The sequence below is a fragment of the Festucalex cinctus genome, chromosome 10, assembly GCF_051991245.1.
Source record: "Festucalex cinctus isolate MCC-2025b chromosome 10, RoL_Fcin_1.0, whole genome shotgun sequence".
NCBI lineage: Eukaryota > Metazoa > Chordata > Actinopteri > Syngnathiformes > Syngnathidae > Festucalex > Festucalex cinctus.
Window position 1 is genome coordinate 8,823,759 of NC_135420.1, and position 22,377 is coordinate 8,846,135.

Genomic DNA, 22,377 nt, shown 5'->3' on the forward strand with positions numbered 1-22,377 from the left:
CCTATTTCTCAACATTCCACCCACTCAGTACACAAGAGTGGATCAGGATATATTTTGGAATAGCTATAACGACATTTACACAATTAATGATGTTTAATATGCTTTATAAACCTGAAAAGCTATTTCTATTTACTTTCTTTACAGGTTAACTTGGGCAGTTTGTTTGTTTATGTGCTACATATTTATTGACTTAACGCACTTTACAACCCGGAATTGTAGTTTCCACCTTCATTGTAGGTCTGTAAATGATGTTGCGGAATGGGAATGCCAAATGAGAAAATATACTTGACTATAACTAATTAATATATCACACAATATCAATATATATCACAGTGTAAGGTTATGAATTTGCAGAATTACCTTAAAACATTGTTCTATCATTGCTATCAAAATCCAGTAGCATTTTTATGTGGCATTTTTTTCCTGTTACAAAATACTAAGCATTAAAAATAGACTGACATACAGTAGTAGGAGTAGTGTAAATGCTTGTCTTTACCAGCATTCACACAATCGTTTTTTGTTTGTTTGTTTGTTTTTGGGGTTTTTTTAGCTACAAGTAGAACTACATTGTCATGAAGGTTGTATTTGCAACAAGTCTTGTCATGACATGTACTAGTCTTCGTGTGAATACTTGAAAACAGTCATATGATATTGTCACTAATATTCTGGATGCACATTAGCATTGCAGTTATTATTTGTGATGGGCTACATACACTCCTTTCTTTAATCTGAGCATTTACTTGATTAAAAGGCCTGTAATATGAGTAACTTTATTGATTTTTCCCCTGAAATTGTTTGAGTATTTCTTCTTAAATTTCAATTAATTTGACGCATTCAATTTTTTAGTGTAAATGATACAAATAAAGTTTTTTTTTTTTAATTATTATTATATTGGTTAGTTAATTGTAATTCTGTACATAAAACACGTGAATATGAAAATCCAAATCTCAGGCAATATTCAACCTGGAAAGCCAAGAGAAACAGAGTAACTTCAGTCTCTCATTCCTTGCCCTTTAAACCGAGGAGGGGGGCGTTGACCAACGTGTACGTGTGGGCCCCTCCCACCCTCCATGCCACTGCGGGCTCTCGCTTCGCCCTAGACAGCGGATCACACAGGACCATTGAAGGTGCTCTCCCGGGTGGGCTTGTCAAAATGGTGAAAGTAACGAAGGTGAAGACCAAGCCGTATACGGACCAGAAACCCGGAACCAGTGGCCTGAGAAAGAGGGTGACAGTCTTCCAGCAGAACCAGCACTATGCGGAGAACTTCATCCAGAGCATTATCTCGGTCATCGAACCAGCTGAGCGCCAGGCAGCCACTCTGGTGGTGGGGGGCGACGGCAGGTTCTTCATGAAAGACGCCATTCAGCTCATCGTGCAGATTGCAGCCGCCAATGGGGTCAGTAAGAGAATAACAACCCGTACGCACGGTCCTCTTTTCGGACACGCTAATGTTAGCCTCTAGCTAGCAACCCGGGATAGCAGTCAAGTCTCATTTGAATTTATAACAAAATATATGTGAATGTCAGAACTTTTACACGACATCGTAAAGTTTCGCGACAGCATATTTTTGCAAACAGGTGACAGCTACATTTAACCACACAAGCAATGCACTGCAGCCTGGTTCGTATTAATCAACCTGCCAGCTAGCGTTACATTCTATATCTCCACAGGCTTTCACATTTTAGATTAATATATTGCATGCATGTGTGAATATGGTTGACGTCTTGCTCAGATAGCAAATGGTTACTTAGCCAGCTCAAGTCAGCCAATCATGAATGAGCTTGGATTTGTTGCCCTTGACCCTCCTTACGCAGTGAAATGTGAATACCTTTAACTCATGACAAAACGAGACCAGATTTAATTTAGAGGTTGCCGCACAAGCGAGTGCAAGCAAGTTTAGAGGTATTTCATTAACGAAAGGCAAGAAAGATCATGCTTCTTGGCCACAATGCAGATGCAGAGACACGTGTTCCTCAGTAGGGGGCATGACAGCGGAGGACGTGCCACCTGTCACGTTTCTTGTCAATTATGTGGACGACTAGACTAGAGCAGGGATATGGACTGCAACCATTGCAGATCACAAAATGCATGGCTGGCCCTAACCTCCAACAGGCCCTAAGCAAAATTAGACTGGGGGCCCTCGATTTATGCTAATAATATTGATTATTGATCATACAGCTTTCATTCCATGTTTACATCAGTGATTGCCAACCCAAGGCCCATTTTAAATTCTAAAAATCTCGGCACACCACCAAAAAAAAATGCCACAAATAGTGGATAGTGACACATTTCAATTATATACATTCTGCCATCTAATGTTAGATCATTTATTTGTTATGTTTATCACTATACATCACTGTCATAGATAGCTGAACAAAAAAGCATTGATACAAATACAAAAAAATATATATATAACCAATTAAATGAAATGTGATAATTTCCTGCTGTACATCTTAAGATCTTTAAAGCGAACTATGTGGCCCAATACACTGGTTGGGAATCACTGTTTACATGATCCTATAGATGATTATTGATCATGTGATTAGTATCTGTTTGTCCACCTTGTTGGAGGGCCAAAGTGAGAGAATAAGACTAGTAGACTGACTTGTGTTGGTTTTTGTTCATTTGTTTTTTGTTTTTTTCTGTATAACACGGTGACACTAATCAGTTAATATCAGCTACTGTATGTTGGAAATTTTACAGTTTAAATGTGCCAAGATTAGGTCTAAACATTTGGCAGCAGGATATTAGGATTTAGTGACAAAGACATGACACAAAGACAAAGTTGCCATCATAAAAAATAAATAAACTGTGTGACACAATTCAATCTTCTACCCATTTAACTGTATGTAATACTCCAGGCTCTTGTATTCCTTTTCAGAAATGGAGAAAAAAAATAAGTGTGACTAAATACAGTTAATCAGAATCTGTTACCCAGGGCATATTTTTTAAATTACAAATTCCATGGGTGTGGGTTCTTAACAGTGGGATAAATCATATTTTCCATTCTCTAACAGTGCTGTCAAACTTGTCTGTACAAGCCATTGTTATGGTTTCCCTCTCACCCCAAGCAGGTCACCAGCCAATCGCAGGGCACACGGACGAAAAATGATGACCACTTCTACAACTATTTGATTAATAAACACTGTTGATTTATTTTAATAAAACGGTGCTGTCACATACTAGTCCAAGACATTGATAATGCAGTTTTAGAAAGAAGCATGAGTCGCCGAAGAGTTCAGTATTAAGTGTTCATTTATGCAACCAACAACTTGTCCCTCCCGTGTTTGCCACAGCGATTGATGTTGACGTTTGGCAGTAGATTACAACATTTTAAAACTGAGGTTTCTTTGAAAGAAGCTCCACCCAAGTCAAGCAGTTATAATAGTTTTGCTACTTTTGTCATGGTAGAGTAGCTTAGCTTGATACATTTTTATAGTGAGTCACTTTTCTGTTCTAAAGTTTCATGTGCAGTAGTTTATCTAACCCCATTTTCCAAGTAGCTTTCTTAACACTGACAAGCTGTATAGGAATTGGACGAATGTATACAATATAAAGTAATGTGATCTGTGATCGCAGATGGCCAAAGATGATGGCGCTAAATTTCATTATGACACCAGTGGCTTGTTAAGAAATGACGGTGCAAGGAAATTGCATTAGTGCTTCCTCAAGTAAATCTCTCTGTTTTAAATAGACAGAGTTTCTATAGTGTTTTTGTGAAGATGTGACGAGGAAACAAACAGGAGTCAAGTGCCTTTACTGCCCACAAAAAAAAAAAAAACCTTTAAGTTTATAGTCCCTTTCAAGTCTTTCCTCCATTTGAATCCTTAAAGCTACACGTTCGTGGTGGAAAAACGCTCCCTTGTAGCTTTCCACAATGTAGTAATTTGTTGAAACAATCAGTTATATGCACTCACTTACACATTTGTCTGCGCGTTGTCAGGCATGCAGTTTGACTGTCAACCTTTTTGCCATTCAAAAGCGCACGTACAGAAACAACCTCTCTGAACTAACACAACTTTATTTCTCATTGCGCTGTCAGCCTTCCGGTTTACATAGCCGAGCTTCCTCTCGCTAGACACCTGTTTCCAAAAACCAAAAAAACAACAACAACAACAAAAAAACTCTCAGATGGAAAGGAAAACAGGACAAATTCCACCGGAATTTAAGTATAACTAAAGTATTGTATAACTATAATTATTTCAATGATTTTATTGAAGGTTTTGGGTATGCACCGCATTAATAGCCTATTATGACCGCTCGCCACTGCCTTTTAGTATTAATACCTGTATTTGTGCCCCTTCTTGCAGATTGGTCACCTGGTGATTGGTCAGGATGGCATCATGTCCACCCCGGCTGTGTCCTGTGTGATCCGCAAGATGAAGGCAGTGGGCGGAATCATCCTCACGGCCAGCCATAACCCGGGGGGCCCCAATGGAGACTTTGGTATCAAGTACAACATCTCCAGTGGAGGTGAATAAACGACGACTATGGCCTCTGTCCCCTGCATGCTCTGGAAAATGTGCTATTAATTGAACTATTGAAGTATTGAGTGTGAAAGCTTACAATTTTCTTTATCTTCTACGGACTGCAGGTCCTGCTCCCGAGGGCATTACAAACCAAATATTTGAGATCAGCAAAGGCCTACAGGAGTATCACATCTGCCCAGACCTCAAAGTAGACCTGTCAAAGATTGGCAAGCAGACCTTTGATGTGGAGAGTTTCAAGCCTTTCACAGGTATTTTTTTTTCCCGATACAATTCGTGTGTTTAAAAAAAAAGAAAAAGAAAAAAAAAAACACGTATAATATGTGGCGATTTTTTTATTTATTATTTAAACTCATTTGCTCCCAAAAACATAAATACCTTCTATTTTAAATATTACTATGCTCCCAAAGACATATTTATACATTTTGTTTTTTTGTTTTTTTGGTAGAGCATACAGAAGGCTTTGATGCAGCCTCTGAACTGAAGTGAATGATTGATGCAATGGTAGTTTTTACAAAAACGGCCAGCAGGTGGCAGCAGAGTATAAGAGATCAACCAGGGCTATGTTGCAAAAAGCTCTTTTCCCCACTGTTTTAAATATATTTGTGAATAATGATGAAACTTAGCTATATTCTAATACTAATTGCTGCAAAACGGAAACGGAAAACTGAAACAGATAGAAATATACTTTTGTTTTGCCTGATGAAAGAAGAGACTCTAATCTTTCTGTTGGTAGGTAGTGTTAGGTCCATGTTTTTGTAGTAATAGAACACAATATTCTGTGGACTTGCAAAATCAGTCAAAACCCATTAAAAGAGCCGTGAGCGAAGGGGGTTGCTTCAGTGAAAATGCTTGGGAGTGAATGAGTTAATACACATCCTGAATATTTGAAAACATCTGCTGCTTGCTTCACTGTCCTCTTTACTGTCTTTGTCCCAGTGGAGATCGTGGACTCCGTTGAGGCCTATGCAGAAATGCTGAGAGGCATCTTTGACTTTACCGCATTGAAGCAGCTTCTCTCTGGAGCCAATCACATCAATGTCCGCCTGGACGCTATGCACGGAGGTACAAAACAACTCAGAAGTTTGGATATATGTTTTTTAAGATTTCATTTAAGTTGCCCGTCACAGATCTAAATTTGCCAATTGTGTTTTTTTTGTTTTTTTGTTTTTTTCCAGTGGTTGGTCCATATGTAAAGAAAATAGTGTGCGAAGAGCTGGGCTCCCCAGCCAACTCTGCAGTCAACTGTGTCCCCAAGGAGGACTTTGGCGGGCACCACCCTGACCCAAACCTGACGTACGCTGCAGACCTGGTGAATGCCATGAAAGGAGGAGCGTATGACTTTGGCGCTGCCTTCGATGGTGACGGTGTAAGTAGACTTTGTTTTTTCTTGGACAAAGATTTTATAGTTTGTGCACAAGACCCTGAAGAGCAGTTATGAAAGAACAGGATGACGCAATTGGGATGTTAAACTGGACTTAGGGCTATGATGTCAGCTCTAAACTGAAGTTTCTCTATACTTTAAAAATTGTTTGCTTGTGGGTCAATAACTACAATATCCCAGCGATTTTTTTCCCCCCATGTTTGATTGAAAAACAAACCAAATTGTGACTTTTTTTCTATTATTTGGACAGCATGGTTCAAGTGACACAAATACAATTTTCTGTTCTTATGTGGTACAATTTAGTGCCATGCAGTGTAATAGAAGGAACACGTGGAATCAGCTAGTGCAGCGTAAATGCATTGATCAGATATACCCATCATAATAAATACACTTATTGGTAATGTACAGTAAATATACCTACATATGCCCAGATAATTTAAAATAAAACTCACTGTAAATCTAACAACAAAAGCATTTATCATTAAATATGGTCTAGTTATTGTGTGTCGATCATTACATGACAATGGCCAATGCAGTCATGCTGGTAGTGACTTTTCTTGAGCACCCTAACTTTCGCTGTGCATTCAAGACGACAAAAAAAAAAATTCCGTCTCCTGTTTGTCTTGAATTTGGTCGTCCTCGTCGCCCACCTTTCTCTGCATGGCAGTTTTGAAAAAAGTCATTATGCGACAGGATAGCTTTTCCTTCCACTTGGTGTCACTTAATAGTAATAATAATAATAATAATAATAATAATAATGGGGTCATTCACTGCAAGCCCAGTAAAATGAGATATTTGGCATCTATAGTCATCAATGGCAACGAATGATTTAATAATAATAATAATAATAATAATAATAATAATAATAATAATAATTAAAGAGCAATGACATCAAATAAGTTGGGGGTTGGTGGGGGCACTAACATTGATGTCAAGTAGAGGACTACAAACTCTCATCCTGCTGGCCCCAAATGGCCCTTGAGCCACAAATTTGAGAACACCACATTAAGCTTTATGGAATGTTTAAAGTTCTTATTATGTATTCATGATTGTTTATTGACATGTTGACACTTGTAAAATAATTGTGTGCAATTTGTGTGCAAAATGTTTCATCAGTTTATAGATTACAAATGGATGCAAGGCAAACATTAAAGCTACTACCTGTAGGAAATTGAATTTCGAATCGTTACTTCCATGTGTGGCTGAAAAAATGAAAGAGCATACTCCCTTTTTAAAGCACAAATTTATCAAAACTCAGCACAGAGGCTGAAATTGTCATAACCAAGTAGCTATGTTTACAGAGACAAGTTTATATGGTTGTGAATGTTTTCGGCATTCTAGTGTCCACGTTCCGCTAGCATGCTGTTACTACGATAGGCTATCGTCACTGAAGAAAATAAGGCGACATTTTGCCTGAATGGAAAGCAATGAGTACACGCATGATGTCACACCCGCAGGCAGAGGGTGGGAAATTTCGTGAAAACCCGAATCAAGTCTAAAAACTATTAACAAGAGGCATCGTTAACAGCTAAGGTGTTAATTAGAAGATGTTTGCGTGACAAATGGTCAAATAATAAGGCTATTGTACAGATATTTTGGGGCAAAATCTCATATAGAGCAGCTTTGGGAGCTTGGATCGGAATTCATCCAGCCCAGAGGATGAAGTGAGAATGCAGTAAATTTGGAATGCTTATTTGCTTTGGATTTAGATCCATGCCGCACTCCCCTCAAAGAAATGTTGTGATTCCTTTTCTGGGGTTGCTAACCCTTGTATGACTGTGCCGCTTGCCCCCTTTCAGGACCGTAACATGGTGCTCGGCAAACATGGATTTTTCGTGAACCCGTCAGATTCGGTGGCTGTTATCGCCGCCAACATTACCAGCATTCCGTACTTCCAAAAGACTGGTGTGAAGGGACTGGCCCGCAGTATGCCCACTAGTGGAGCCCTGGACAAGTACAAATCACAAACCTCCTTGTTAAATACACAAACAGCAAGCTGACATCAATCTATTTTTTTTTTGTGTCAATCTCTTCTAGTGTGGCTAAAGCACTGAAAATGCAACTATATGAGACTCCAACAGGCTGGAAGTTCTTTGGGAACTTGATGGATGCAGGAAAACTGTCACTGTGTGGAGAGGAGAGCTTTGGCACTGGTGAGTAGAAGTCTCCATTTAATCAAGGATATTTGAAAGTAAAACTCTGCAAGAACCCCTAAAAGCCTCACTCCCTACTTTCTGTTGAACAACCAGGCTCGGATCATATTCGGGAGAAGGACGGCCTGTGGGCAGTGCTCGCATGGTTGTCAATCTTAGCCACTCGGAAACAGAGCGTGGAAGACATCATGAAGGACCACTGGCAAAAGTTTGGCAGAAACTTCTTCACCAGGTAGAAGGAAATTAACCACAAACATGACACAACATTTTAAATCTAACAATCCTAATTGTAGTCTGTTTGGCATGTCGTCTTCCCCTATAATCATGTTGTTCCTTTTTCTTCTCAAAATGGTCAACCCCCCACCAGAGTTTTGATGTCTTTGAAGCGAAAATCCCCTGAATAGCTTTTACATTAATTTCTTGGGAAAAAAATAAAATAAAATAGGGCTTTATTCTCATAACTGTTTTTTACTCATTTAAAAAAAAAAAAAAAGAAAAAAAAAAAAAAAAAAGCTTTTTCATTCCTATGGCATTTATGAGACTTTCCTTGGAAAATGTTCCCTCTAAGTGGTCCCTGGAAACCCCTGGCATAGAAGTGTGAAATGCATTCCAGTAGTTTGACCTATAAGAGAATATGATGTAGTAGTTAAAAAAAAAAAAAAAAAAGTCAATGATGGTTAATAATTATCCCAAAGTTATTGTGAATGTCAAACATATCAAGTAGCACAGAAATGTTGTTTGGTTTAATTCATTGCAGTGTCTAACTCCCTCTAGTGGTGTTAGTTGCAACTGTGTATTAAATGCTTGCATTTTTTTTTTTCTTTGTGGAGGATATGTAGGGGTCTTTGTAGGCACCTTAGGTACACTAGCCAAGACCAAAAAAAAAACACAAAAAAAAACAGGAACATGTGTAAGTTAAGCTATACCATAATATATTAAATAGTAATATCTAAATAATAACAAATTAATTAACTCATCACAATAACTAGCTGTGGAGTATTGGACGGACTCAATGGCAGTCGGTTCGCCCAACTTTGCAGTTGGTGCGTGGCATGACACATCAGGAAGATGTGTGTTTAAAAGGAGCTAAAAACAATACAGCAACAACTACCGTAAGTACTAAATTATTGAAAGGCTTTGTACATCTTCACAGCACTTTAAATATATTTAATTTATTTAGAAACAAATCATGAATGACTTTGCTTCATCCTTCTTTTTTTTTCCATATTGTGTGCCATGATCAACAAGTTCATTTTGGCAATGTGCCATTGTCATCGCAATGACTGTGTAGAGTTGTGTCGTTGATAACTACCAATATCAGCTGTTTGTCAGAGGTGGGGTAGTAAGGGGCCCCCTTTACAGGTACTACTGACAGCCGCACATCAATTTGCAGTGTTAGCATGTTTGTTTGTTTTTTTAATGGTATTGGCCTCGGTCTTCTTGCGACGACTCTGGCGATGATGCTTTCCATTTTTTAATCAAAATATGGATTAACTTGAGTACCCGCAAACTTATGCCTCAGGTACGACTACGAGGAGGTTGACTCGGACGCTGCCAACAAAATGATCAAGGACCTGGAAACGGCAATGTTCAACCCATCCTTTATAGGGAAAAAGTTGTCATCAGGTGATAAAACGTACGAGGTGGCAGTCGCAGACAACTTTGCTTACACAGATCCTGTCGATGGAAGCGTTTCCAAAAACCAGGTCAGGAATCTGAAAAGAACAGCCATCTTGTCAATTGATGTTTTTTTTGTTTTGTTTTTTTAAATCTTGTAAACACTTACTGCATTTCCATTGATTTGACTTGTCCCCTTATCATTGCTGAACTTTCCTGTTTCCTCAGGGTCTCAGGATCATCTTTGCTGACGGCTCTCGGATTATTTTCCGTCTCAGCGGCACTGGCAGTGCAGGCGCAACTGTCAGGCTTTATATTGATAGCTACGAGAAGGACCCCCAGAAGATTTACCAGGACCCTCAGGTCAGAACTTTTAACCCTATTAAGCCTGAACCATGAAATATAAGAGAGAAAATTCTGTTTCTTTTTAAATAGTTTATTTTATGAAAATCAACTTCCACGTATGAATTTTGATTTGTGTCATATTTTTTGGTACATCTGGTCACAATGCTTTAAATTTCTACATTTATAACTGTCAAAAATATAATAATAAACAGACATATCAAACGTGAAAAAAATCAGAACATTTCCCACCATTAACTCTTTTACTGGCAAAAACTTTAAATAAAGATTACTAAAATCACAATGTATGCCGCCATACATACTTTTTTTTTTAATTTATTTATTTTAAATCAATGGGCAGTGCAATGTCTAGTGGAGCGCCGCCGAGTCAATGGGGTTGTGAAAACACCCACTAACTATGTCCAGCAGATGGCAGCATTGTATCTCTTTTCAATGGGCTGCCGATGTATGAAACGTGACGAATCTGATAAAATAGAAAAATTTCAAGGATGACATGAATGATCAAAGCGTCTGTCACATTAAATCTAATTCACAGAGCGTCACTAAACAAAAAATATTAGTTTCAAAAGGCGTTTTTCCACTGCTGGAACTTTTGGAGAACTTTTCAGTTTACCTTGGTAAAATTCAGTTTGCGCATTTTTCCACCAACAACAATTACCAGGGTAATTAAATTCCCCAGGGGAGCATCCAAGTACTATCTCAAGAGCAGGGTCTTCCTGAGCCAGTCAGGAACTTTGAGGGGGCGGGCTGCAATGACCAAGGCTGATTGATCAAATTTTGGGGCGTTGTTTTTACATCGGCTGGACTCAATCAAACTCATTTGAATGAATTACCGAGAACTGCAAGGCACTGCAGAAAATGTATGTTTTCACAAAAAGCTTGGTTTTCTCTTTATTTTTCGATTTTCTTTTATAAGCTTAATTTTTGCTTGATTGTCTCAAATTATCTATTTTCAAATGGTGATTACTGAAGAACGGCATAAGTTAGAAACATACTTTTTTATTTTCTAATGAAAGAATGAATTGGTCCCGTTTTTACGAAGTGTTTATTGTGGCTTTTTGTGCAGGTGATGTTGGCACCCTTGGTAGACATCGCCTTGAAGATTTCGCAGCTTCATGAGAAGACTGGACGCACTGGCCCCACTGTGATCACATGATTCCTCTGCCACATTGCCTCCACTCCGCAATGATAACCTTTTTAGTCTTCTGTATTTACTTAACGTCATTGGCTGACCTACAAATGAACTGGACAAAAACACAGGACAAGGTTTACACTGCCATATTTCAGTTAGCGTGTGCGATTTTCACTAAATAGGGAAACATGTTCATTGAAATGCCTTACACAGACATGTTGACTTTCATTTCTGTTGCATTTCAACAGTAAAAAGTGTATATAAGAAAATTAACGTCTAATGCATGATCTACTGTGTTGTCCAGTTTGCTCTCAAACACTGTGACAAACAACTTACTGACTCAAAATCAGAAAGTTGGGGGTCATTTAATTCGTCCTAGTCTTTCATCTTGGTAGACCTGGTGCCTTTCCCCTCTTCTCCCAGACCAGCCAGAACCATAAAACCCCAAAGAAAGCAATGTAAACTTAACATGATGCAGTCAAAATATATTACAAATAAAGTAACATTTATGGTCATAAATAATTGTGGTCCTGTGTTGAATTAGATTTGTCTACATTATGTATATTTTTTTTAACTTCCTGATGTACACCCCCCCCCCCCCCCCCCCCACACACACACACACACACACAATGAGATGCTCTGTATAATCCTGAAAAATGTCACTTTAAAAAAAAAAAAAAAAAAAATACCATTTGTGAGCCAAATTGGAGTCAACTTGCACAACTGCCATATCTGGACTGAAATTGACTGCAATTTGGTTAATAGGAGTCAGGGTTAAAACTCAGGTGCAGGAAGGCTGCTTCCCTCTGAACATGACAGGGAAAATTGGCCTTAATCACAAATGGTATACTTTGCAACAATTTATGTCATACATGTCAATGTGTCGTGCCTGCGACCATCAGTTCACTAATCCCTCACCAAAGCGTGTGGGTTAGTTAGGTTAAAGTTCTTGAGCTGGGATTAGTCAATCAGGTTGTGTTTTCCAGTGAAAGAGTTTGATGTATAACTATGATGCGTATTTAGCATTTCCTGGGATTTGTAAAAACCTTTGAGACAGCTGTGTACAAGTCTGAACATTGTTCAGACCCATCATGGTGTCCTATAGTCACCGCTTGGGCATCATGACTGCATTACACAGAGGCCTAGTAATGCAAAATGTCTTCCTCTTGTGTGAATGTTGCTAATGGCACACAGGCTGTATTTGGATTGGCTGCCATTACATCATGTAATCACACAAAGGATTACATTAAGATGGTCTAGTCTGCTGCTATTAAAGGACCAAATGGCCTTTTTGGAGAGCTGGCATGGCGCCATGTTTACAGAGGGACCCATTCAGTTCACCAGAGAAAAGTGGGCAACGTGGCAGACAAAGACGTCATTCTCAAAACTGCTAAATAAGGTTAAAGAATACAAAAGATTCATATTTCCTGCTTGGCATCTTGTGATTTTTCTGTTTGAGACTCTTCTTTAAACTGAATACGACAGTGTGGTTCCCAATCTTTTCTATGCTCTGCCATAAAAGTTTATTATAAATGAAAGTTAGCAATGGTAAAGAATTGCACTGTTCCTTACCAATAGTTTTTCCTAACATATTCCATGCGAGCCACACTTAAATTCACATTTGTGGAATATAAATAAAGCAGCAATGTCCACCCGGTTTATTCCATCGCACCAAGGCAGCCATTTTGCCATCAGCTGTTGAGTGAAAATGACATCACAGTTGCTCAAGCATCAGGTAACGACCAATCACAGCTCAGCTTGCAAACGTCACATGACCAAACTCACAGAGCAGGTGAGCTAACTGAGCCCTGAGCAACTATGACATCATTTTCAGTTGACACTGACAGCAAGTGGCAAAATGGCCGCCCCTTGAGATGGTTAAAAACGTGCCTAATTCGTATAGATCCTTCTAGTGTGACGTCACGTTGAAGTGTGCCCCTTACGATGGAGGGCAGGGCGTCAATGTGAGTGAATAGACCAATTCCAGTGTGACGTCACTTTGAAGTGCGCCCCTAGCGGTGGGGGGCAGAGTGAGTGGATTACAAAACAATCAGTGTGAGCTAGAAAATCGGTCAAACAGCTGATAAATTAGCGACCAATGCTATGGTGAACTTGTGCGCGGCCAACAGATGCTCTAATGGCCCAAAGAGAGATGAGATCATTCTTTCGGATGCCGGCAGCGATTCTAAACCCCGCAAAAGACTATGAGGAGTAAAATACTAGCACGGTGGCTAGCATGAAACTACGACACAACTTTTTTTTTTCTTTTTTTTTTTTTTTAGCTAGCGGCTTCAAACGACTGGTTTCAGTGATTCGCAGTAATGTAGTGTCCTACTCGAGACATTTTTTGTGACACTTGACATATTTCCCACCTTTTAACGAAAACACTCACTGAAAATCAAGCTCTACATTCATTTTTTATGGGATGTTTGTCCTCCGGGAGGCGCTGCGGGAGCTAAGTCGTGACGTCATCTGGAAGGGTCTATTAGAAAACAATCAGTGTGACCTAGAAAATAGGTCAAACAGTTGATAAATCAGCGACCACTGCTATGGTGAACTTGTGCGCGGTCAACGGTTGCTCTAAATAGCTTAAAGAGAGATGAGATCATTCTTTTGCCTGCCGGCAGCAATTCTAAAACAGGTGGAAGACAGTGAGGCGCGAAAGACAAGCACAGTGGCTAGCGTGAAACTACGACGCAATTAGGGGCATATGCTCAGATCATTTTATATCAGGTAGTTTTTCTTTTTTTTTATATACAGTGGATCATAACATTAACCTCTGACTGTAAATTCCAGGCAGATGTGATGAATGTGCCATATTATCTTTAGTGAAACAATCATTCATACTTTTATTTGATGGTTTTTTTTTTGCACAAGTATTCAAGTAATTTTGAACAAAAAGTTAACTTAACACGATTATCACAACACTTTAACTCAGACTTGATCTCTGCTGAGAAATATGTTGTAAACGTGTGGTCTGTTTGTTAGCAGCTAGCAAGCTAAGATAGCTTGAAGACTTCAATATACAGCAAGAGTGTGTATATATATTTCATATTTTTAAAACTGTTTTTAGCCCTTTTAGTAAAAAGCACTGAGAATCACAGCACTCTTTCCACCCTTATTCACAGCCCTGTTGAAATACGCCTGTTTTGCGGCAGCTTCGCGCCCCATTCCCCAGTAGGCTACTGGGGGGTAAACCACGGGATTTTCAAGACATAAGAGAGCGATAGAATGATTGCTGGAATTAGTTGAGAACAATGAGCATACTAAAGACATTGCTAGAATCAGAGGAGAGGTGAAGGCCATTTGTGACATTGAGGAGGGTGTTTTCAGAATTGTGAAAGAAACAAAAATGTGTAATGTTTCTAAGATGTTATTGACAGGGAGGTGTTTTGATTTTGGGAGTGATGGTTGGCATATTCTAGCAGTTTAGATCAAATGGACGCTTTAATATGAACCATTGCATAAATTCCCTGATTTTCTATTGGCATTGTCCAGCAAAAAGCATGCACCATTTGTGTGAACTTTTTATTTATCTGTTCTCTGTGTTATCTATTTTGTCTTTTCATGTTTGCGCCTTAAATTTGCCATCAAAATGTTTTGCATTTCATGACAATTCCTGGGGGAACAATTCTTTGAGAAAATAAAATTTTATGGTCACACTATTAAACATAAAACTTGAACAGTCTTGTGGAAATACGTCATTGTTTGTGCTAACAAACAAACATGCGTACGTGACAGAACAAAAGCAAAAGACGAGAGAAAACAAAGCTCTTCCTTTTGGAATAAAAATGAACATTTGGATATATCAAAACAATGTGTAGAAATTCTCAGAACACAGTTAGTCCCATATAGTCTGTTATTCCGAAAAATAAATGCAAAACAAACAAATGATCACTAAATATTTTTTCATGAAACTTTAAAAAAAAAAAAAGAAGAAGAAGAGTTTTTAGGTTGTTAAATTCTATATTTATTATCAATGGCATTCTTATCTTCAGTCTGTTTTATTGCCCAAGACATTATACTGCTAGTATTTTGCTCTCTTTCCATGTGCTGTGGTCTCGGCAACAAGCCTCGGGGGTGTGCTTGCAAACAACCTCGACAACTTTATCCAGCATTCATGACTGAAAAGATCTTGGTGGAAAACACGACTTGTCTAACCCAAGGGGACCAAACCTCTGCAGAATGTTAGATGGTCGCTTCTCGTGACTTGATGGCTGGTACAGTGGACACGGGTAACCATGAGTTTTACGGTCACACATACAAAGAAAATGTCAAAGGAACATGAACACGTACAGAATTAAGGCGTGCACAAGCAAGAGTGACTCAACTGTGCGACAGCCATGATAGAATCTGTTCTTGATTCTTCGGGGTCCATCATATAATTGGAAGACTCTTATTTTCTCTTAGTTTGCCTCGGCCTATTTTAATCTGAGTTTTTGATTACTTACTATCTGCTGCTTTGTATGGACAATTCTGAACATCTGACGGTCCTCCATACCGCGTAATGCTTTTGCCCGCGACTAATAGAATACAAAGCGCTCAGAAAATCATGCCTAAAACTTATTGTGCGGTTGGATCTTTCAACTATAAGATGATGGAAACTTAATTATGATTCCATGTTTTTCGCACGGATCCTGAATGTGGGAGAAAATGTGTCAAAGCACTGAAAGAGTGGAACCAGACGGTTCCAAATGGAAGCTAACCAAGACCACAGTGCTTTGTAGAGGCACTTCCTAAGTGGTAAGAATTGTTTTTGAGTGTAAAAATTTGATTATTTTGTTTTCTACATAAATTATTGACACAAATGTCCTAATATTAAAGTGTAGACTGGCTGGCCAAGCTAACTCAACCCGAGATCAAACAACCACAGCTTTGTGCTAGCTAGCATGCCAGATGCTAGTCTTTTGACATGTTTTAGCTAGCATGTTGCACATGTTAATATTCTATGGAACACTTTTTACATTTGCTTAAGATACAATATTCAAATAACCTAAGAACTAAATTGTATACATATGCAATTTTAATTCTTTCATTTAAAATAAATAAATAAATAAATAATGTAATGTACAAGAGCCTCTTGGCTGTTTTTAAGGACATTGATCTAACGTTTAGATCAATTACATCCAATTTCTTTTCACATCACTTTTCCTTCTGCAGGCAAATGACATTTCATCACATTTTGAAATCAAAATAATTTTCACGAAATCAAATGACAACAATCCAAAGTCCAATGAGTGCTTGTATTCACCAAATAAGATTGCCATTTAACTTGTGATGTTATTGTGACATCAGCTCGAAATTGATATTGAACTATAGGTAATTCGTCCAACCATGTAGGTATGGAAAGGCGAGAGAAACCTAAAAAATACTGAATTCTGATGTGTTGTTTGTTGGTACAGTAATATCTGAAAATATCTTAAAAAATAAAAAGTGATACCAATTTAGGCACACCCGTACACTATCGCAAATCTGCAGGAAGCCTGCTTGGGCTGAATCATCTCCATACGCTGGTTAACAACATCTCTCCAGGGATGATTCTGAAAGTCGATGGAAGGAAGGAAGTGAAGTTAGATTTTAATTAGATACACTAAAGAGACTGCTTCTGGCCTGCTCCTGGACTTGACAAGGACCGACAACATTATCGGTGAAGCCTTAGCCTGGACAACTAAACCACAGAGGAAGTTCAACAAACACTTCAAATTAAAAGTAATTACATTTAGGGACTTTCATTTTTGTTTATTCACAGCGTAAGCCAAAAGATACTCACAGAGGATACTAAGAGGTTAGTATCATTAATGGTCCCAGTCGGATTGAGTCCAGAAGACACTACATTGGTACCAATATTTAGCTTTTATCTTCTGCATTATATGCTACATCTTTATGGTGATTTAAAATGCAGCCAGTGTGTTTCCTGTCGTTCACATTCTGTGAAATGACCAATATAAAAAGAGTTGTGACTGTTCCGTTCATGGACAGCAGGCGGCGACACGTGGCTTCGAGGCAACCATGTGTTCCACAGTCTGCAGACTTGTGAGTGAGCGTGAGGTTTAGTGGGCAGGATCGAGATCATTTGGGCAGACGGGAAAGAGGAGAAAGTGAGCAGAGCTCCGCCAAGGAGGAAAGAGACACACAAAACCAGCAAGACCGCTGAGGCTCAACTCTGTCGCAGACTCTCACCCAGGTTACACGCTCAGGAACTGTACTTGAAGTCGTCATTTATGCTCTTTTCCAACTACAACTTCTGTTTGGTGGATGTTTAAAGCTGGCCAAGGTGTAAAACAGAGTCGAAGGAATGTATCCAAGTCGGACCGCGGTAAGCGGGTGTCTCCGGGGATGTCCAGGCTGGATGGTCGTGCTGTTCCTCGGCTTCCTGGACCTCGGCGTGTCCGGTGAGTCTCCAAACTTTTTCAACCACTCAAACTCAACATATCCTCTAGATTTCTCATCCACACGCGCGTGGGTCAAATGTGTGTCAAAATTCACAGCATTGTTTTTTTTCTGTGATGCTCCAGTTGTGAGTTCATCACACAAGTCGTAACGGCAATTAAATTAAGTCACCCAACACCATGCATGACATTATGCATGTCTTTGTTTGCCTCCCCTATTGGTTTTGCTTGGCCGTGATAATCCCATACGTGTAATTTAAACAGTGCCCTTTGCAAAGAAGGCGACCTCCTCTCTCATGTAAATGATCTTTGTTAATGGGGCCCATTGTCAGTGAGCAGCATCCACACGGGGAAGGACTTGACTCCTCAGGCCCAAAATGGGAGCCTCTTAGTGGGTCAGCTCTTTAGTGGGTCAGCTGGAGAGCTATTGTACCAGTCCTTAGTTAGGAGGTATCCATCCATCCATCCATCCATCCATCCATCCATCCAAGTTTTGTTTCTTCAAAGGCTGGTTCCATCCATCCATCCAAGTTTTGTTTCTTCAAAGGCTGGTTCCATCCATCCATCCAAGTTTTGTTTCTTCAAAGGCTGGTTCCTGTCCTCTCCACCCATTTTTGCTCCAAGGCATCTAGTCAAATTAATACCCCTTAAGACAGTGTAAAAAAAATGATTGTCTTTGTAAAGGCAGGTTTTTTGTTGTTGTTGATGATGTCTTGTTTGGACACCATTTAGTGTACATAAGTTGTGAGTGCATATTCAATACGGTAGTATTTTTATTCACTGGCAAAGATGATTTTGCTGATGACCCACATTTACCTTTCATATTTTCGGTGTACCATAATTATAAATAAGAGCACAACTTTTGTTGTTTTTTTGGTGGCAGTTTGTTGAAGTCTAGTTTGAGCTCTGGCACCAATAAATGTCTTTTTTTTTTTTTTTTTTTTTTCCCCCCCACCCATAGTGGTTATTTTGCCATGACTGGCAACTTGCCACCTGGCGTTATTTTGCCGTGAATTCTGTGAGAATTACAAGTGAATGTATACCAGCTTGTGGTGTAGTGGGCAGAGCACTTATAGGTCACAAGTGAAAATTAATACCACACTGTATGTTTTTTGTTTTTTTTTCCAACCTTGTCTTACAATTTCACATGTTTATTGAAGAATTGAACATTTTCTTTATTCTGCAGGTTAGGGTTAGGCTGGTAATGCAGATAACCTCTTTTCAGTGGCAAAACATAATGAAAACTTATAGTGCATGACTCACGGCAAAATAACAGTTTTCCAGCGGCCTACCCATATATGCTAAAATAACCTATTCACAGCCAACCTACTGTAATCACGGTAAAATAGCAATATTATAACCAAAGTCTTGTTTTTTTTGCAGTCACAGTTGTAATTAGCATGTTCATAGAAAAAAGAGCAGCATGACACTGCAGCAATCACGAGGATATGACTGCCGTGTTCTGTCTAGAATAAGTTTGTAGTGTGGAAGTGACTCAGGACACATGACGAGGAAGAAACTGAAAGGCATCATGGCTTTCTTTTAATTGCTGCTGTTGGGCCTCTAAATAAAAGTCACTATATTACTTCATGTTACAAATGGAAGTTCTTTCGCATCCAAATAATCAAACATGAGAACGAAATCTACGAACTGCTAGCCTTATACTGTTAATTACAACAAATTATTAAATTAAAACAAACAAGATATGTTGGTTTGGCACTAAATGTTTTTAATTATTTTTGTCCATTCATTTTTAAAAGCCCATGCCATCATGTCAGTTTAATAATCATTGTTCCACCACTGTTGGAATTAAAAAAAATAGTTAACAACAAACAAACAACATGGAAAACATAACTTCTCTGATGGAGCTTATAAAGTTGCAGTTATTTATCACCAGATATTCAAGCCATGTGTTTTGAAGAAGAAAAAAAAAAAAAAATCTTAAAAACTACAATTTTGTCTCAGTTCGGCGCATGTTGACTTGTGGTCAAAACAAGACACTCGATGCTGACTTTGGGAAACAAATCAGTACATTAACAAAATGCTAACGCTGTGTATTATTTTATTTTTTAATTTTTTATGAGTTATAGTCTGATGAGTTGTGTAATCAGAAACGGCGTCCAATTGATATTCCAGCTGGCATCACATATTATAAACCAAATCTTTTCATCCTTGGAAAATGTATGCTCCTTAAGAAATATTGGAATCAGCAACAGCGCTTCTTCTTACTTAGTGTTTAAAAAAGGAAGTTGGATCATGATTTAAAAAACATGCTCTTCTCTAACTTTTTTTTGTTTATTTGCATCATCACTGCGCTCTGCTCTACACAAAGATGGAAACATTTCAAATGATACCTTAATATTTACAAAGGATATTCATTATTCAATCATGCATTTGAAGGGGGAAAAAAAATCTGAAATCTTAATATTGTAGCTTGTAACAGGGAAATCAGATTTTCAAAAAGGTGTACAAATTCTCTGTAGAAATGTGCCTGGCGTATGGAGTCACATTCTCCTTCCATCAATCAAGCTGTGCCCCGAAGCTGCAAAGTAATAATCTGTGACAAGCCTATAAAAATAAATTGACGACAATGTTTTCCGACTACATAAATTGTATATATGTTCCTGATGCGGGGCATTCATCTGCGACGGTTAAAGGTCCTCTGCAGAGCGTAGGCCCCCATGTGAAATCTGTTTACAATTGCATTTAGACATTTAATAACACTCAGGAAGCCTATAGATCATGTTGGGCCCGGCTGTCACGCTACAGTCTGCAAGCGAGCGCCATGTTGACACTAAAGGCACTTCACATTTGCGGGGGATGAAGAGGGAGGTAGGGGGGGGGGGGGCACTAACGTATTAGGGCTTGTCTTGCTCTGTGTGCTGCTCTGTGTCATCTGACATTTTGACAGACAGTCTGGAGGCAATTTACAAACAGGTTAAAAAGAGCGGGTTGCACCGGTAGTGGTGTCATCCTCCTTCCACTGATCAGCTGCTTTGATTCGTTCATGCATTAAGCTATATTGTATGTCATGGGGTTGGCATCTTGGTCTACATTTTTTTTCTTCTAATGATTCAGGTTGTCCCCGCCCGTCGAATTTTGACGTTCTTATACACAGTACCTCCAAAACGCTATTATTGCTGCATAATAAACTTTCCATTTAGAAATTATCTGTTAATAAAGTGTTGAAATATCAGAAATGTTACATTTTTACATATCCTTGTTGTAATTTCAAACAATCACAAAAGGTACAGAGCGTTCCCAGTGTCAGCAGCATTTCCTATAAAGTTAACTTCTTTTGTAAATTAGGATGTAATTTTTCTCCTTAGCCAGTTGAGGGTATCTCCACTTCTTAAAATCAAAACATTGTCATTCATTTGCTCATTTTTAGTTCAGTTCACTATGCAAGACGACACCCAGCTTCGAAAATAAGAATGTTAAAGGAAAATGGAGAGATGAGAATGAGATAATCTAGTCGACATTTAAAAACAACAATTTTCAAGTGTTGACTCTAAGAATTAAGCTTTTTTTCCCCCAAAAATTGTTTAATTCAATCCAGTCTATACTCTATACACTAACATGGAATGAAAAAAAATAAAATAAATACAGTGCAGCATATGTGAATATTAAGACAAAATAGTTTGCACACCTTCTCAAACTCTCAAACTCTCTTAAAAATATGCAGAACATTTCTTTCTGAATGTATTAAATAGCCTGTTTAATGTTTCTATCTCTCGTGAGTCATTTGGAATTCACTTATTTTGGAGTTTCCTTATGATGTGAGATCATAATAAAGGTTACACGTCTTTTCCACTAAATTATTGGTTGGAATGTCCGAACAATATGCTTGGTTGGTAGAGGAATCTTGTAGGAGACAGATTTATGGTTTTCCTTTTTATTGATCTAAGTTTTGCCAAGCCAGGACTTTATGTGAATACTAAATTCAACTTTGGGTAATATTGGCAGAAAACTGCTCTGACTCCCGTAAATTGGATCGGATTGGAGCATTTTTTTTTTTTGGGGGGGGGGGGGGGGTGAGAGTTGTCACCATGATTATGCAAAGCAAACCTATCACTTCCCCCTCATCTTTACTAGAGACAGTTGATAAAGTTTCGACAACTACAAACTGTGGCCAAGCATGAAAACCTTTTCCTGTAATTTACTGTCTACTTAGGAGGTCAGTCTGTTAGAGGGAGGAAACAAACCTTACATGGCTTAGGACAAACTTTAAGTTTAAGTTAAAGTAAAAATATGTAGTTAGTTACTTGACCTTCAAAATCTTATGAATACAGGGAGTCCTCGTGTTACAAGCGAGTTCCGTTCCTATTCTGGCAACATAGCCAGAATATCCGTGTAAGCCGTATTTCACCACTGAAGTCGAAATTTACGTCAAAATACTTGGTACAGTAAATTTTAAAAACATATTTGCGGCAACCAGAAGTTGCCGGAACCAATATTTCTTTTTTCCACATGGACATTTATTGCTAACGGACGCCTAAAGCACTGAAAGTTAAAGGCTCTCAGTAGCTAACTTAGCTTTAGCGTGCTGCCTGTGTGTCATCGCTAAGTAATAGTGTGAGTGTGTGAAATTTTAAGGAAAAAGAAGGTGCTGGGCTGTCATAATGTTGAAACATCGTAGTTTGCAAACGTCGTAACTTGAGGACTCCCCTGTAAAGTTTATCTGTCGATGCCATGACAACCTGTGTTTCACCCACTTTATTGGTTTCTTGTCGTTAGTGCATCTGCCAGACCATCTCTCATATTTGCCATGCACAATTCAGTGGATTCATGTGCCCCATTGTTTGTCAATCATCACTTCAAAGCATGATGGTCATTCTCAAGGTTGTCA

The 22,377-nt window shown here is 38.7% G+C and overlaps 2 protein-coding genes across 3 annotated transcripts in view; both read left to right on the forward strand.

Annotated features, from left to right (window-relative positions):
- The first annotated feature begins 1,041 nt into the window (after positions 1-1,041).
- pgm1 (phosphoglucomutase 1) lies at positions 1,042-11,661 on the forward strand. Of its 2 annotated transcripts, none has more exons than XM_077534428.1 (11): positions 1,042-1,399; positions 4,314-4,476; positions 4,598-4,741; positions 5,430-5,555; positions 5,669-5,859; positions 7,674-7,828; positions 7,912-8,024; positions 8,121-8,259; positions 9,550-9,733; positions 9,873-10,007; positions 11,074-11,661. In XM_077534428.1, the coding sequence occupies exons 1-11, from the start codon at positions 1,154-1,156 to the stop codon at positions 11,161-11,163; spliced, it is 1,686 nt and encodes a 561-aa protein (XP_077390554.1). In that variant the 5' UTR covers positions 1,042-1,153; the 3' UTR covers positions 11,164-11,661. The 2 variants fall into 2 exon arrangements, with proteins under 2 accessions (XP_077390554.1, XP_077390553.1); XM_077534427.1 differs by having other exon boundaries at positions 1,043-1,399; positions 7,912-8,027; positions 8,124-8,259.
- Positions 11,662-15,830: 4,169 nt separating this feature from the next.
- The window catches only part of ror1 (receptor tyrosine kinase-like orphan receptor 1), a 137,189-nt gene continuing 130,642 nt past the window's right edge, over positions 15,831-22,377 (forward strand). The window contains exons 1-3 of the mRNA XM_077535073.1: positions 15,831-15,882; positions 17,119-17,323; positions 17,405-17,531. Coding sequence (XP_077391199.1) covers positions 17,435-17,531 — 97 coding nt within the window. The 5' untranslated portion in view covers positions 15,831-15,882; positions 17,119-17,323; positions 17,405-17,434. The remainder of the gene's footprint in view (positions 15,883-17,118; positions 17,324-17,404; positions 17,532-22,377) is intronic.